At 42.1% G+C, this 13849-nt stretch overlaps 1 protein-coding gene across 3 annotated transcripts in view; it reads left to right on the forward strand.

The window, feature by feature from the left end:
* zranb3 (zinc finger, RAN-binding domain containing 3) overlaps positions 1-12827 on the forward strand; it is a 171610-nt gene extending 158783 nt beyond the window's left edge. For all 3 annotated transcript variants that reach the window (XM_060827120.1, XM_060827121.1, XM_060827122.1), the window contains one exon: positions 12641-12827. In XM_060827120.1, the coding sequence (XP_060683103.1) occupies positions 12641-12739 (99 nt within the window). In that variant the 3' untranslated portion in view covers positions 12740-12827. The remainder of the gene's footprint in view (positions 1-12640) is intronic.
* Positions 12828-13849: the final 1022 nt, after the last annotated feature.

Raw genomic sequence — 13849 nt, forward strand, 5'->3', positions numbered from 1 at the left:
TTTGCGTGTAATAGAAAAGTGGAAAACTGGGCACGAATTACATTGGATCCATTATAGTTTAAGATTTCCATCCTTTGTAACTAGTATTTAAAATTCTGCTACCTTTGTGATGGTTTCACTCAGATGGTGCTGATAAAACAAAAAAGAATTGGTGGAAGCTGCTGCTATGTTAATGGTGCATGAATAATATATAGGTTACCACTCAAATTATCATATTTTCTGCTGAGTGTTCATAATTTTTCTTGGATCCTGACTGTTTAAGCTGATTTTCAATTGTTACTGTCCATTTTTGATGTTGTGAATAAACTAATGAAATTGATAGGAAATTTCAGCAAAAATACTCACAGCTGAGTGTTAAACTGTGAAATTTCAGTTGTATCTTGCCAATTCACAGGAAATCTCAATCATAAATTGGCATTGCTGGCTGGGTCAGTATTTCCTCCCATTCCTAACTGCCCTGAGAAGACGGTAGTGAGCTGCCTTGTTGATTGACTGGAGTAATTGGCATTGTGGGTACTTTGTATTGTGAGGAAGGATGCTGTAGAACTTTGACCCAGCAACATGGAAAAGATGATATAGTTTCAAAACAGAACGGTGCGAGGTTTGCAAGGTGACTCGGAGCTAGTATTGCCATGCATCTAGAACGTATAACAATAAAGGTCCTTCAACCCTTGATGTTGTGCCGATGTTTTATCCTTCTCGAAGATCAAACTAACCTAAACATCCTTCATTTTACTATCATCCATGTGCTTATCCAAGACTTGCTTAAATGTCCCTAATGTATCTGACTCTACTACCACTGCTGATAGTGCATTCCACGCACCCATCACTCTGTGTCAAGAACCTACCTCTGACATCTCCCCTAAACTTCCTCCAAACACCTTAAAATTATGCCCCCTTGTGATAGCCTTTTCCACCCTGGGAAAAATTCTCTGGCTATCCACTCTATGCCTCTCATCATCTTGTCCACCTCAAGTCACCTCTCATTCTTCTTCGCTGCAATGAGAAAAGTCCTAACTCTCTCAACTTTTCTTCATAAGAAGTGCCCTCCAGTCCAGGCAGCATCCTGATAAATTTCCTCTGCACCCTCTCGAAAGCTTCCACATCCTTCCTATAATAAGGCAACCAGAACTGAAAACAATATTTTGTGTGGTCTAACAAAGACTTTATAGAGCTGCAGCATAACCTCGCAGCTCTTAAACTCAATCCCACTGCTAATGAAAGCCAACACACCATATGCCTTCTTAACAACCCTAGGAGAAAGTGAGGACTGCAAATGTTGGAGATTAGAGTCAAAAACTGTGGAAAAGCACCGCATCCGAAGAGCAGGAGAGTTGACATTTCGAGCATCAGCTCTTCATCAGGAATGTGGAAGGGCTTATTGTGGGGGGGAGGGGGGGGGTCGATGTTAGCTAGGAACGCAATAGGTAGATGAAGGTCAGAGCGGAGGGTCGCGCAGATAGGTGGGAAGGAAGATTGACACGTGGGACAGTTCAAGAGGGCGGTGTTGAGTTGGAGAGTTGGATCTGGGATAAGGTGGAGGTAGGGAAATGAGGAAACTGGTGAAATTGACATTGATTCCATGTGGTTGGAGAATCCCAAGGCAGAGGATGAGGTGTCTTTCTTCCAGTTGTCAGATGGCTCAGATTTGGTGGTGGAGGAGGCCCAGGATTTGCATGTCCTCGGGGGAATTGAAGTGGTCGGCCAGAGGGCAGTGGGGTTGTTTAGTACATGTGTCCCAAAGATGTTCTCTGGAACATTCTGCAAGTTGTCGTCCTGTATCCCCAATGTAGAGGAGACCACATCGAGAGCAACGGACACAGTAGATGAGGTCAAGAGTGTGTTGCTGGAAAAGCACAGCATCCAAGGAGCAGGAAAATCAATGTTTCAGGCAAAAGCCCTTCACCAGGAATGAGGCTGAGAGCCTTAGGGTAGAGAGATAAATGGGAAGCAAAATGGGGCTGGGGAGGAGGTAGCTGAGAGTGCAATAGGTGGGTGGAGTGGGGGTAAAGGTGATAGGTCGGGGGGAGGGTGGACTGAATAGCTGGAAAGGAAGGTGGACAAATGAGACAGGTCATGAGGACGGTGCTGAGCTGGAAGGTTGGAACTGGGATAAGGTGGGGGGAGGGGAAATGGGGAAACTGGCATGAAGTCCATATTGATGCCATGGGGTTCGAGGGTCCCAAGGTGGAAAATGAGGCATTCTTCCTCCAGGTGTCAGGTGGTAAGGGAGTGGCAGTGGAGGAGGCCCAGGATGTGCATGTCTTCGGCAGAGTGGGAGGGACAGTTGAAGTGTTCGGCCATGGGGCTGTGGGGTTGATTGATGCTGAAAATGTTCTCTGAAGCAAACTGCGTGTAGGCGTCCTCTCTCCCCAGTGTAAAGGAGACTGCATTGGGTGCAATGGATACAGTAAATGACATGTGGAAGTGTAGGTGAAGCTATGATAGATGTGGAAGGCTCCTTTGAGGCCATGGATGAAGGTGAGAGGGCAAGTGTGGGTGTAGCTTTTGCAATTCCAGCGGCAGCAGGGGAAGGTGCCAGGAGGGGACGGTAGATTGTTAGGGGGCATGGACCTGATGAGATAGTCATGAAGGGGATGGTCTTTACAGAAAGCAAATAGGGGTGGGGAGAGAAATATATCTCTGGTGGCGGGGTCCATTTGTAGGTGGCGGAAATGGCAGAGGATGATGCACTGTATCCGGAGGTTGGTGGGGTGGAAGGTGAGGACTGGGGGGTGCGTCCTTGTTGCGGTTGGAGGGGTGCGGTGTTTGGGTGTGCAGGAAAATCTCTGCTGCATGTCAAAGAATCCTTTGGGGCCTTGGATGGAGGTGAGGGGGAACGTATGGGTGCAGGTTTTACACCTCTTGCAAGGGAAGGTGCTGGGAGTGGAGAGTGGGTTGGTAGGTTGGGCATGGACATAACAAGGGAGTTTCGGAGGGAATGGTCTCTGTGGAATGCTGAAAGGGGTGGGGAGGGACATGTATCCCTGGTGGTTGGGTCTGACTGTAGGTGGTAGAAATGGCGGAGGATGATGCATTGTAGCTGGAGGTTAAAGGGGTGGATGGTGAGGAATGGGAAGATTCTATCCTCATTGCGGTTGTGGAGTGGGTTCAAGGACTGCCTGGACTGCACCTCCTCCTAACCCCCCTCCTGTAATAATGCTATCCCTTACTCCTAATTCCAACACCTCCACCACACCTGCTCCCAGGAGGATCAGTTCCAATCCAGAACATCCCTAGTGGCCTCTTACTTCAAGAACCGCAATTTCCCTCCCATATGGTCAACAATTCCCTTCAGCACATCTCTTCCATTTAGTGTCATAGAGATGTACAGCACAGAAACAGACCCTTCAGTCCAACTCGTCCATCTGATCAGATATCTCAACCTAATCTATTCCCACTTACCAGCACCCAGCCCATATCCCTCCAAACCCTACCAGTACATATATCCATCCAGATGTCTTTTAAATGATGCAATTGTACCAGCCTCCATCATTTCCTCTGGCAGCTCATTCCATACATGCATCATCCTCTGTGTGAAAAAGTTGTCCCTTAGGTCTTTTTTATATCTTTCCACTCTCACCGTAAACATACGCCCTCTACTTCTGGACGCCCCCACCTCAGAGAAAATACCTTGTCTATTTACCCTATCCATGCTCCTCATGATTTTATAAACCTCTATAATGTCACTCCTCAGCCTCCGATACTCCAGGGAAAACAGCCCCAGCTTATTCAACCTCTTCCTATAGCTCAAATCCTTCAACCCTGGCAACAACCTTGTAAATCTTTTCTGAATGTTTTCAAGTTTCACAATATCCTTCCTATAGGAAGGAGACCAGATTTGCAAGCAATATTCCAAAAGTGGCCTAACCAATGTCCTGTAACTTCCTGCATCTCTGCCCTTGAACCCCACCCCTCCAACTGCAACAAGAATAGAACCCCCCGGTCCTCAAATTCCACCCCACCTACAAAGCATCATCCTTTGCCATTTCCACTACCAACAGTCAGACCCAACCACCAGAGATATATTTCCCTCCCCACCCCTTTCAGCATTCCACATTCTGTCCACAACTCCCTCATTTGGTCCACATTCCCCACAAACACCGCCCCCCCCCCCCCCCCCCCCGCCCCTCACCTCCATCCAGAGTCCCAAAGGATCCTTCCACATGCAGCAGAGATTTTCCTGTACAGACAAACACCTTGTCTAGTGTGTCCGTTACTCTTGGTGTGGTCTCCTGTACGTTGGGGAGAGAGGACGCCAACTTGCGGAATGTTTCAGGAAGCATCTCTGGGATACGCACTAAACAAACCCTGTGGCTGACCACTTCAACTCCCCTTCCTAATCTACAAAAGACATGCAAGACCTTGGCCTCCTCGACTGCCAAATCCTAGCCACCCAGCAGCTGGAGGAAGAATGCCTCATCTTCCGCCTTGGGACCGTCCAACCACATGGAATCAATGTCGATTTCACTAGTTTCCTCATCTCTCCTACTCCACCTCACCCCAGTCCAACCCTTCAACTCAGCACTGCCCTCTTGATCTTCTGTCCCACCTATCCACTCCACCCTCTGCTCCGACCTTTCACCATCATCCCTCACCTTGTCGCATTCCTAACTACTTCCCCCCCCCTCCCATTTATCTCTCAGCCCTATTCCCGTGTTCCTGATGAACAATTTATGCTGGAAACGTCATCTCTCCTGCTCCTTGGATACTGCTTGACCTGCTGTGCTTTTCCAGCACCACACTTTCGACTGATCTCCCGGGTGCTCCGGTTTCCTCCCACGGTCCAAAGATGTGCGGGTCAGGTGAATTGGCCATGCTAAATTGCCCGTAGTGTTAGGTAAGGGGTAAATGTAGGGGCATGGGTGGGTTGGTGTGGACTTGTTGGGCCGAAGGGCCTGTTTCCACACTGTAAGTAATCTAATCTGCGGTCCTCAATTTCTCCTAACATGGTCACCAGCTTGTTTTTGCAAACAAATCGAAGGTTAAAGCTACTGATGAGAACCGCACTTCTGTACAAGATATATGGCTGAAATAATGAATTTGCTATTTAAGAATTCCTGTGACAAATTAGAATCTCTATAGTCCATGTTTAGTTAAGAATGTCCCACATAAACAAGAGCACTAAGGGATGGCAAGTATCTCACCCCACCCCAAAAGAACACAAGTCATAAAATTAGCTTTGAGTAACAACATAGCTACTTTCTTCATCATTTTGTCTGGTTCCCAGTCCACAAACTGCCAGATTTATGTCCTAAACTTTGAGCTTCTCATCTGTTACTATTGTGGGTTTGGCTTGCTATTTGGATAAGCCTTTTCTGACATCCTCCAAATCCCCCTTAAGGTCATAATGAAAAGGTGACTTTCTTTTGTTCTATTCCTTGACCACATTACCATGACAGACATATGACTTTAATCTAAGTTCATACTAACTTCTTCTCACCTATATATAACATACATATAGATACCAATCTCATCTATGTTTTATGAGTTCAATCTGTGATAATGTATCTGTGATTACTTTCTTACAACATGCAACATGTATGATATGTAAATTTAAAATCTATAACATAAGATTCTAACAAAATAGTCTCATATTCTTGTCTTTAAAGCATTCTAAGAATGTAAGAGGATTGTGATCCGTGTAAACAACTGTCTCTGACACACTGTTCACGACATCCACGTTAAAATGTTGTAAGGCCAGTACCAAACTCAATAGTTCTTTTTCAATCATGGAGTATTTCCTCTGGTGGATGTTGAGTTTCTTTGAAAAGTAACCAACTGGCAGTTCAATCCCATCATCATCATCATCCTGTAGCAGTACAGCTCCAACTCCTATGTCACTAGCATCGATGGCAATTTTGAAGGGTTTTGAAAGTTTGGTGTAGCTAAAACTGTGGTGGTTAATATGGCTTTCAAATGGTCAATTGCCTTCTGGCATTGTTCTGTCCATCGAAACTGTGCTTCTCTTCAGCAAATCGGTTATTGGTGGCACTACACTGCTGAAGTTTAGAACAAACTTCCAATAGAATCCACTGAGTCCGAAGAATCGAAGAACCTCTTTCTTCAAGGTTGGTCGTGGAAATTCCTTGACGGTCTTCGTCTTTGCATTCCGTGAGTCAACCTTCCATGACCGATGTTATGTCCCAAGAACATCACCACTGCTTTGCAAATTCAGTTTTGTTAAAGTTTATTACCAGTTTTGCTTCTTGTAGTCGTTCAAAGAGCTCTGCCATCTGTACCATATGATCAGTCCAGGACTCACTAAAGATCACTACATCGTCCAAATAGACTGCACAGTTTGTAAACCCAGCCACAACTCTGTTCATGAGTCTTCGGAATGCGGTGGGTGTGTTCTTCATTCCAAAAGGCATCACTTTGAATTGATATAAACCCATTTGGGGTTACAAATGCAAACATTTCTTTCACTGTCTCTGATAAAAGTACCTGCCAGTAACCACACAGTAAGTTCAATTTGGTGATGTAACTGGCTTGTCCAGCTTTCTCGATACAGTCCTCCAATCTCGATATTAGATATGAGTCCAACTTGTAACAGTGTTGACCTTCCAATAATCCACGCAACAATGTTTTGTCCCATCCAGTTTGGGAACTAAGATGATCAGCGAACTCTACTCCCTCTGGCTTGGTTCAAAGGTAGCCTCATCGAGCATGGCCTCCGCCTTCTTCTGGACGTGTCTGACTTTGAAAGGATTAAGCCAATAGGTATATTGTTTTATCGCAGCAGTATTCCCTATGTCTGCTTCAATAACATTAGTCTCCTCTCTGATTCCTACATATGTTCTCATACTGAAGATACAAATATTTCAACTGTGTTCTATGCTCCTGAGACAGATTGTTTATTAACTTATCCCACTCCTCAAGGATGACTTCATTTTTTAACATCTTTTGTGGCACCTCAAAATTCACATCATCTGGATTTGATTCCTCACTCTGCGGGGCAGTAACTAACACCTGTTTAGCCGTTTTCTTTCTCTCTAGCATAATACAGTCTCATATAGTTTTTATTCTATGTTGCTTCTTTACGAGATAGTTCACCTGGCTCAACTTTTTCTCAAATTGATATGGACCACTAAACCTGGCTTTGAAGGGACCTCCTATCACTGGTAACAATACTAACACGTTATCCCCTCGGGAAAACGTCAGAGTTTGAGACTTTTATCTGCCACCTGCTTCAATCTATGCTGTTCCCTCTTTAGATATTGTTTAGCTAACACACCTATTCAATTTAATCTCTCCCTCACCTCCGATACATAATCAAATATGAGATCTCTGACTTTGGTCCTGTCAATTTCTCTTTGATTAATTTCAAAGCCATCTCACTTCACGTCCAAATATTAACTTGAAGGGAGTAAACTGAGGAGATTCATTGGGGGCATCTCTCCTGGCAATTAGTACAAATGGGATACCTTTATCCCAATCCTGATAGTATGCTGTCAACATGGTCTTCAAGGTCTGATGCAACCTTTCTAAAGCTCCTTGTGATTCAGGATGATACACACTGGATTTAAAGTGCTGTATACCTAAGCTATCCATGACTTCTTTAAACAGACTAACAGTAAAATTAGATGCTTGGTCCGAATGAATCTCTCTGGATAGCCCATACCACATGAAGAAAGTTACTAACTCCTCTACAACCCTTTTTGCCTTAATACTCCATAATGGAATTGCTTCCAGAAATCTGTTAGACACATCCATTATGGTTAACAAGTACTAGCTCCCACTTTTAGTTCTCGGGAGAGGTCTACACAGTCAATTATAACCCTCATGAAAGGTTCTTCGAATACAGGAATTGGCAACAAATGTGCTAGTTTTATTACTGCCTGTGTCTTACTTACCATGTGGCATGTATGACATGTACAGCAAAAGTTAACAACATCCTTGTGCAGTTCAAGACAATAGAAATGTTTTTGTACTTTTAAGCCTGAGTCTTTACGGGTAGTTTGTGTGCTACCCGTAACACCTCCTATATCTGTATGCTACTGGCAACACAATCTGGTGTATTTTGGCCCATTTCTCCTCTACACCAACCTGCCATGGTTTTCATTTTCGTCTTAGGATTCTATCTTTCAGATAACAATCCTCAGGAGTATTCTCTGCCTCCTTTTCAGAGTACACATCCACATATATATCTTCTATCATCTTGTCTTGCTGTGCAATTCCATTAACCTTTCAGGACTAAACACTTCTGTCTGACCTTCTGCCTGTTCAGGTTTTTCTTGCACCATTACAGCAAACAGGGTGTCCACTAACTAAACCTGAACTCCTTCATCTTTCCATTTTGTTTTTGCTTCGCGCTGTGACTTATGAGAGTGGGATCTTTCTACTACATAATCTGGGAAAATACCAGGATATTTTTCTTTTATCTCCTCAGTTTCTTGAACTTCCTTGAGCTTCTCCACAAAGAGTGTCATTCCCATCTTTGTTCTTGGGAATGATTTAGCAGAATCAAACTGGATTCCTGGAACTGACAATCTGTCAATCACTTCCACTGTTACTCCCCCAGTCTTGAGTTGGCTCTCCAGCCTGATCTTACATAGGGCAACACTAAAGTTCTGTCCATCTCTCCCAAAAATTGCCACTCTCTCTGGTAACAGGGCAGAAAGCAAATTCACTCATCTCTTACTATGAGATGTTAGTTAGATCCTGTGTCTCTCAACATTATAACTTCTTTCCCTTCTTCCTCTGTTCTTTGAGTAAATTTTACCCACAGAGGCAAATTCTTTGTCGAGATCAGGCGCTAACTCCATTCCCAGCCCGTGCCCTGGCTGTGCACTCTGGTGCATCTCCTTAGCTCTTCTTGGGGTTTCCTTTGCTACCTTCACTAATGCCACTGGTTTAGCTTCTTTTACTACATCTTTTCCCACAGTGACATGGTTTAATGACCAGCACTGTGAGTTTACGTGTCTCATTTTACCACAGTGGAAACACCTGAAGCCTTTCACCTCCTTTTCACCCTCTTGGGCTTCTTTTTTAATCAGTGCTCTCTGCTCTTAGTTTCGTAGTGTAGGATCTCCCCTTCTCCCAACTTCTGTCCCTCCACAGGATGAAATTATGGCTAGAAGAGCTCATCTTATGCACCAACATGTATTCATCTGCTAATTCTGCTGCCCTTCTCACTTGCTAAACTTTCTGATCCTCCACGTGAATTCTTATCAACTCTGGAAGCGAGCTTTTAAATTGCTCCAGCAGAATAATCTCTCTTAGAGCCTCATAGGCCTTACCTATTTTTAACGCTAGCACCCTGATAAATGACAGTTAGTTTATTTGTTTGTTTGTTTAATTTTTTGAATTCAATATAAGTCTGACCTCGTTCCTTCTTTACATTTCTGAACCACTGTATATATGTTTCTGATACCAATTCATAAGCACTTAAATAGCTTGTTTGATCTCGTCATAATCTCTTAACCGTCATCTGACAACGTGGCAAATACCTCACTAGCTCTGCCTACCAGTTTAGTCTGAACTAGCATTACCCATAAATCCTTGGATTACCCCATCTGCGAAGCCAATTTTTCAAATTAAGTAAAGAAGGCTTTGACTTCTTTAATGTGGCAGAGTTTGACATTTTTTTATATATCACTACCTTCTCTTTTAATCGCCATCCTGTTAACTCAAATTCAAATTTTCTCTCCTTCTTCTCTCTCCCTTTCTTTCCTTTCTCTTTCTTCTATCTCTCTTTGCTCAGCTAAGAACCTTCACTTTTTCTTCTCTCTCTTTGCTCTCTCTCTCTCTCTCTCTCTCTCTCTGTTTATCTTCTAACTCCATTTTCCTCAATTGTGTTTGAGTAATTCCCTTGCAATTTCAGCTTTACTTTTGTCCTTGGTTAAACCCATTTCTAACCTCTTTACTAATTCTAAGAGTATGGTCTTTTCTTTCTAAACTTTGGGAATTTGGGAATCACCTTCAAACTCCAGAACCTCTTTAGCAATTTGAAGAGCAATTTCTCTCACTTTTAATTTAACTAACCACAAGTAACCAAAAGTAAACAAATTGTCTCGCCTGCATTTTATTCAATGCACTGACCAGCAAGCGTTTAAATCTAAAGGGCTTTTCTCGTACCCTAAATCTATTCAAATCTGTCCAAATCTCAGAGTGGATCTGTCCAAACCTGTTCAATTCACAGACAAGAGCCCCAAAGCTGTTAAGACACAGAATAAACTCCTCTGCTATTTAAACCCGACACACCGAGAAGCTCACCTCGTGCAGTAATCTTAAATTTCGAGAGGCAAAGAACTATTCCAGATCTCACTATTTCAAGTAAAAATTAACAGTTTTATTCCTTTAGTTCAACAGAGAACATTAAAACAACAGCTATTTACAACTCTTAAACCTATGTTTTACCTCCTACTCTACAATATTGGACTGCAATTTTAAAAAAAACCCTGATTTAAGATTTACAAAAAAAATCATGTTTCATAAACCAGCCAGCTGTTGATTCTCCTTTGTACATTTTCCTCTCTAGATTTTCCTCTCTAGAGTTTCCTTGGACGTCTTTTCTTTGGTCTTCTGCTGCACAACTTTTCTTACGGACAGGTACCTTTCAGAGAGTTAATTGGCGAGCACTTATTAGTGCTTTTTGCAGTTTTTTTCCCTCCAACTGTTCAAAATGTCCGGTTTTAAAGCCCAAAGCATCGGATCATTTCATTGGTTTGATGTCATCCCAAACAGTCAAATTCAAATTCATTTGGATTTTGGTATTTGGGCATAACTTAAACTGATTGGCCGAATTTGAATTTGTTTTTGTTCCATGGCAATGCAACTCCAGCTGTTTGTTTCAACCAAATGTTACATTTTTAAATTATTCAAATTTTAGTATTCATTTTTCATTATTCAATATTCAATACGCTCTGTGCTTTCAGTAGTTCTTGCCAACTTCATCTCTGTCTTAAAGGTACAGTACACACCTACATCTTCCTAACTTTCCTTTGACCATCTTATTGTCTTCCATCCTTATTATCTCCCATTTAGGAATCTGGTTATGTGCTATTGGCCAAATACCATGTTAATTTTCTCAACAAACAACCTTTCCTGTTTTCTTGTCTTGGCATTTATGGAGGACTTTTTGAGGCTATTTAAGGAGAATATTGAAAGTTGGAAAAATGTGGAAGCATTTATCAGCATTTGATTAATCTCCATTGTCACAGTTTATAAAATCTATAAATATTATGTTTTGGAACTATACTGAAGCCTGTTTGCCAATAGGGCTGAAGTGATTGAAGGCCATAATACATTGTGTTGATGGGATGATGATAAAAGATTTTCATGTTGGAAACGATTACAACGTTGAGTTTACAAAGAATAGACTGTGAAATTCCCACAGTCCCAGAAAGATGTTTAAAGCATTGTATTGTAAACAGTTGCGTTGTAAACTGTCTATTTAATTCTAAGATGAAAGAGAATTGAGGTTAAGAATAGCTAATCAGCATTTCTACCTGGATGCAAAGTTAGTGTACTTTGTCTTTCCATGGGAAGAATGGAGAGGGAGCCAGCTTTGAGATCTAGTTACAGGCTTCCATACAAATTAACAAATATCACAGACAGCAATTTTGTGTAGTCAGCTAAGAGAAATTGTTGCTTAGCTTTACAAACTATCTCAGCCAGATGAGGATGATCTTTAACTGTAGAGATGCATTCTGCAGCCATCTAAGGATACTGAATTTACTTTGGAATGAACCAATGGAGAACCATCAAGACAAAGACATATTTTACTGTTGGTAACAAGTGTGATGAATATAAAAGGGGATCATTCCTCTACACAGTTTAAAGTATAAACTGGCTTTTAAAAAAAATTGCCAAAGTGCTCTTTGTTGTCATTTGTTGCGGTAAATGTTTTTAAAATATGACATCATAATGTGATCATTTCAGCTATTAACTGAAAGTTCAAATCTTTCAAAACTTACCTGTCTCCATGGAGATTGCAACGCCATTGTTATTTCCACCACCGAAAATGGGCAGAGGTGCTGTTTTTATCCCATTTATCAGTCTGTTTGCCTGTAAATGACATATCACAAAAAAACCAATGAACAGAAGTCTGTAAAATCCAATACACTGATAGGGAATGGCCCAAGAAAAAATGATTGATTTCTGGTTTAAAAAAAAAATCCTAACCATGGATTTTTTAAAGTTAACATTGACTTACCTTTGAAACGTGGATGTTTTAGAAAGTCATGTGAGCAACATTTTCACAGCAGCTTGTTGGATGTGGATTGGCTGGGATGCTTCCTCAGAAGGATGGAAGCTTTCTAGTTGCAGAGTATCAACCATGCAGGGTAAAACCTCAGGAAAGAGCTGTGTAACTGAAATTGTGTTCAGTTAATACATTATGGCACTCTACTGAGTTCCCTTTTCACTGCTTTTAATCAGAGAATTCATTTATGAAACTGCCAATATGCAACACAGAGAGGTTGGACACCTTCCATGCTTTTATTCAGAGACTGCTTCCTTAATGTTCCAATATTGAAATGCATTTAATATTATTTTACAAAGCTAGTTTAGGAAACCAAATCATTGATTCACTGTAAGCATCGCGACCTCCTTTTGAAATGTCTCTGCAGATGTAATTATAAATTTATCTAATTCTCTCAAGGTAACAGTGAACTGTAACTTTGTCCTTCTGTAGAGAACAGCAAAACAAGCCAAAGAAAGAAGTCAAGCTAGAAGACTTTCAGATCCTTCCAAATGTGCATCAGACATCCGAAGGTTTTTTACAAAGAAGTGAAAAATGTGCAGAAACCATGATATATTTGTAAATATAACTAGGAACCGGTTAACTGCTAGTTAATTAATGTACGTATTAACTTGTTGTTCACATAATAACCATAAAGTCATCAAGACCTTTTAACTTTGTGTATTTATTTTTCACGCTTTAATGCATAATTTCCTATGTCACTTGGCTTCCGGGTTTCAGACAAGACAATACATAATTACCCAAGAACTATGGAGTAAACCGAGCTAAGATATCCATTAAAATGGAATGTTTTCAACCAGAACTCAGCCATTCATTAGAAAATTATCAATTAGTAAAACGTCTATGGAAATTTTAGTTACTATTTGCTCCAACATATTAGAATTTCTACACATCTCATTGCTTAATACCATTTCTTCTGTTGCTTAATGCCTCCTAATGACTTATATTTTTTGTTAAATGTTAAATTCCAGCTGTTTTTTGAATTAGATTACTTACAGTGTGGAAACAGGCCCTTCGGCCCAACAAGTCCACACCGATCCGCCGAAGCGCAACCCACCCATTCCCCTACATTTACCCCTTACCTGACACTACGGGTAATTTTAACATGGCCAATTCACCTGACCTGCACATCTTTGGACTGTGGGAGGAAAGTGGAGCACCCGGAGGAAACCCACGCAGACATGGGGAGAATGTGCAAACTCCACACAGTCAGTCGGCTGAGTCAGGAATTGAACCCGGGTCTCTGGCGCTGTGAGGCAGCAGTGCTAACCACTGTGCCACCGTGCCGTGTTTCTGGGCAGCACGGTGGCACAGTGGTTAGCACTGCTGCCTCTCAGCGCCAGAGACCCGGGTTCAATTCTTGCCTCAGATAACAGTTTGTGTGGAATTTGCACATTCTCCCCGTGTCTGTGTGAGTTTCCTCCGGGTGCTCCGGTTTCCTCCCACAGTCCAAACAGCTGAATTGGCCATGGTAAATTGCCCGTAGTGTTAAGTGAAGGGGTAAATGTAGGGGAATGGGTCTGGGTGGATTGCACGTCGGTGGGTCGGTGTGGACTTGTTAGGCCGAAGGGCCTGTTCCACATTGTAAGGAATCTAAATAAGTAATCTAATATATGCTGAACATGCATGAAAACAACTGAG

The sequence above is a fragment of the Hemiscyllium ocellatum genome, chromosome 7, assembly GCF_020745735.1.
Source record: "Hemiscyllium ocellatum isolate sHemOce1 chromosome 7, sHemOce1.pat.X.cur, whole genome shotgun sequence".
In the NCBI taxonomy this organism is placed as follows: Eukaryota; Metazoa; Chordata; class Chondrichthyes; order Orectolobiformes; family Hemiscylliidae; genus Hemiscyllium; species Hemiscyllium ocellatum.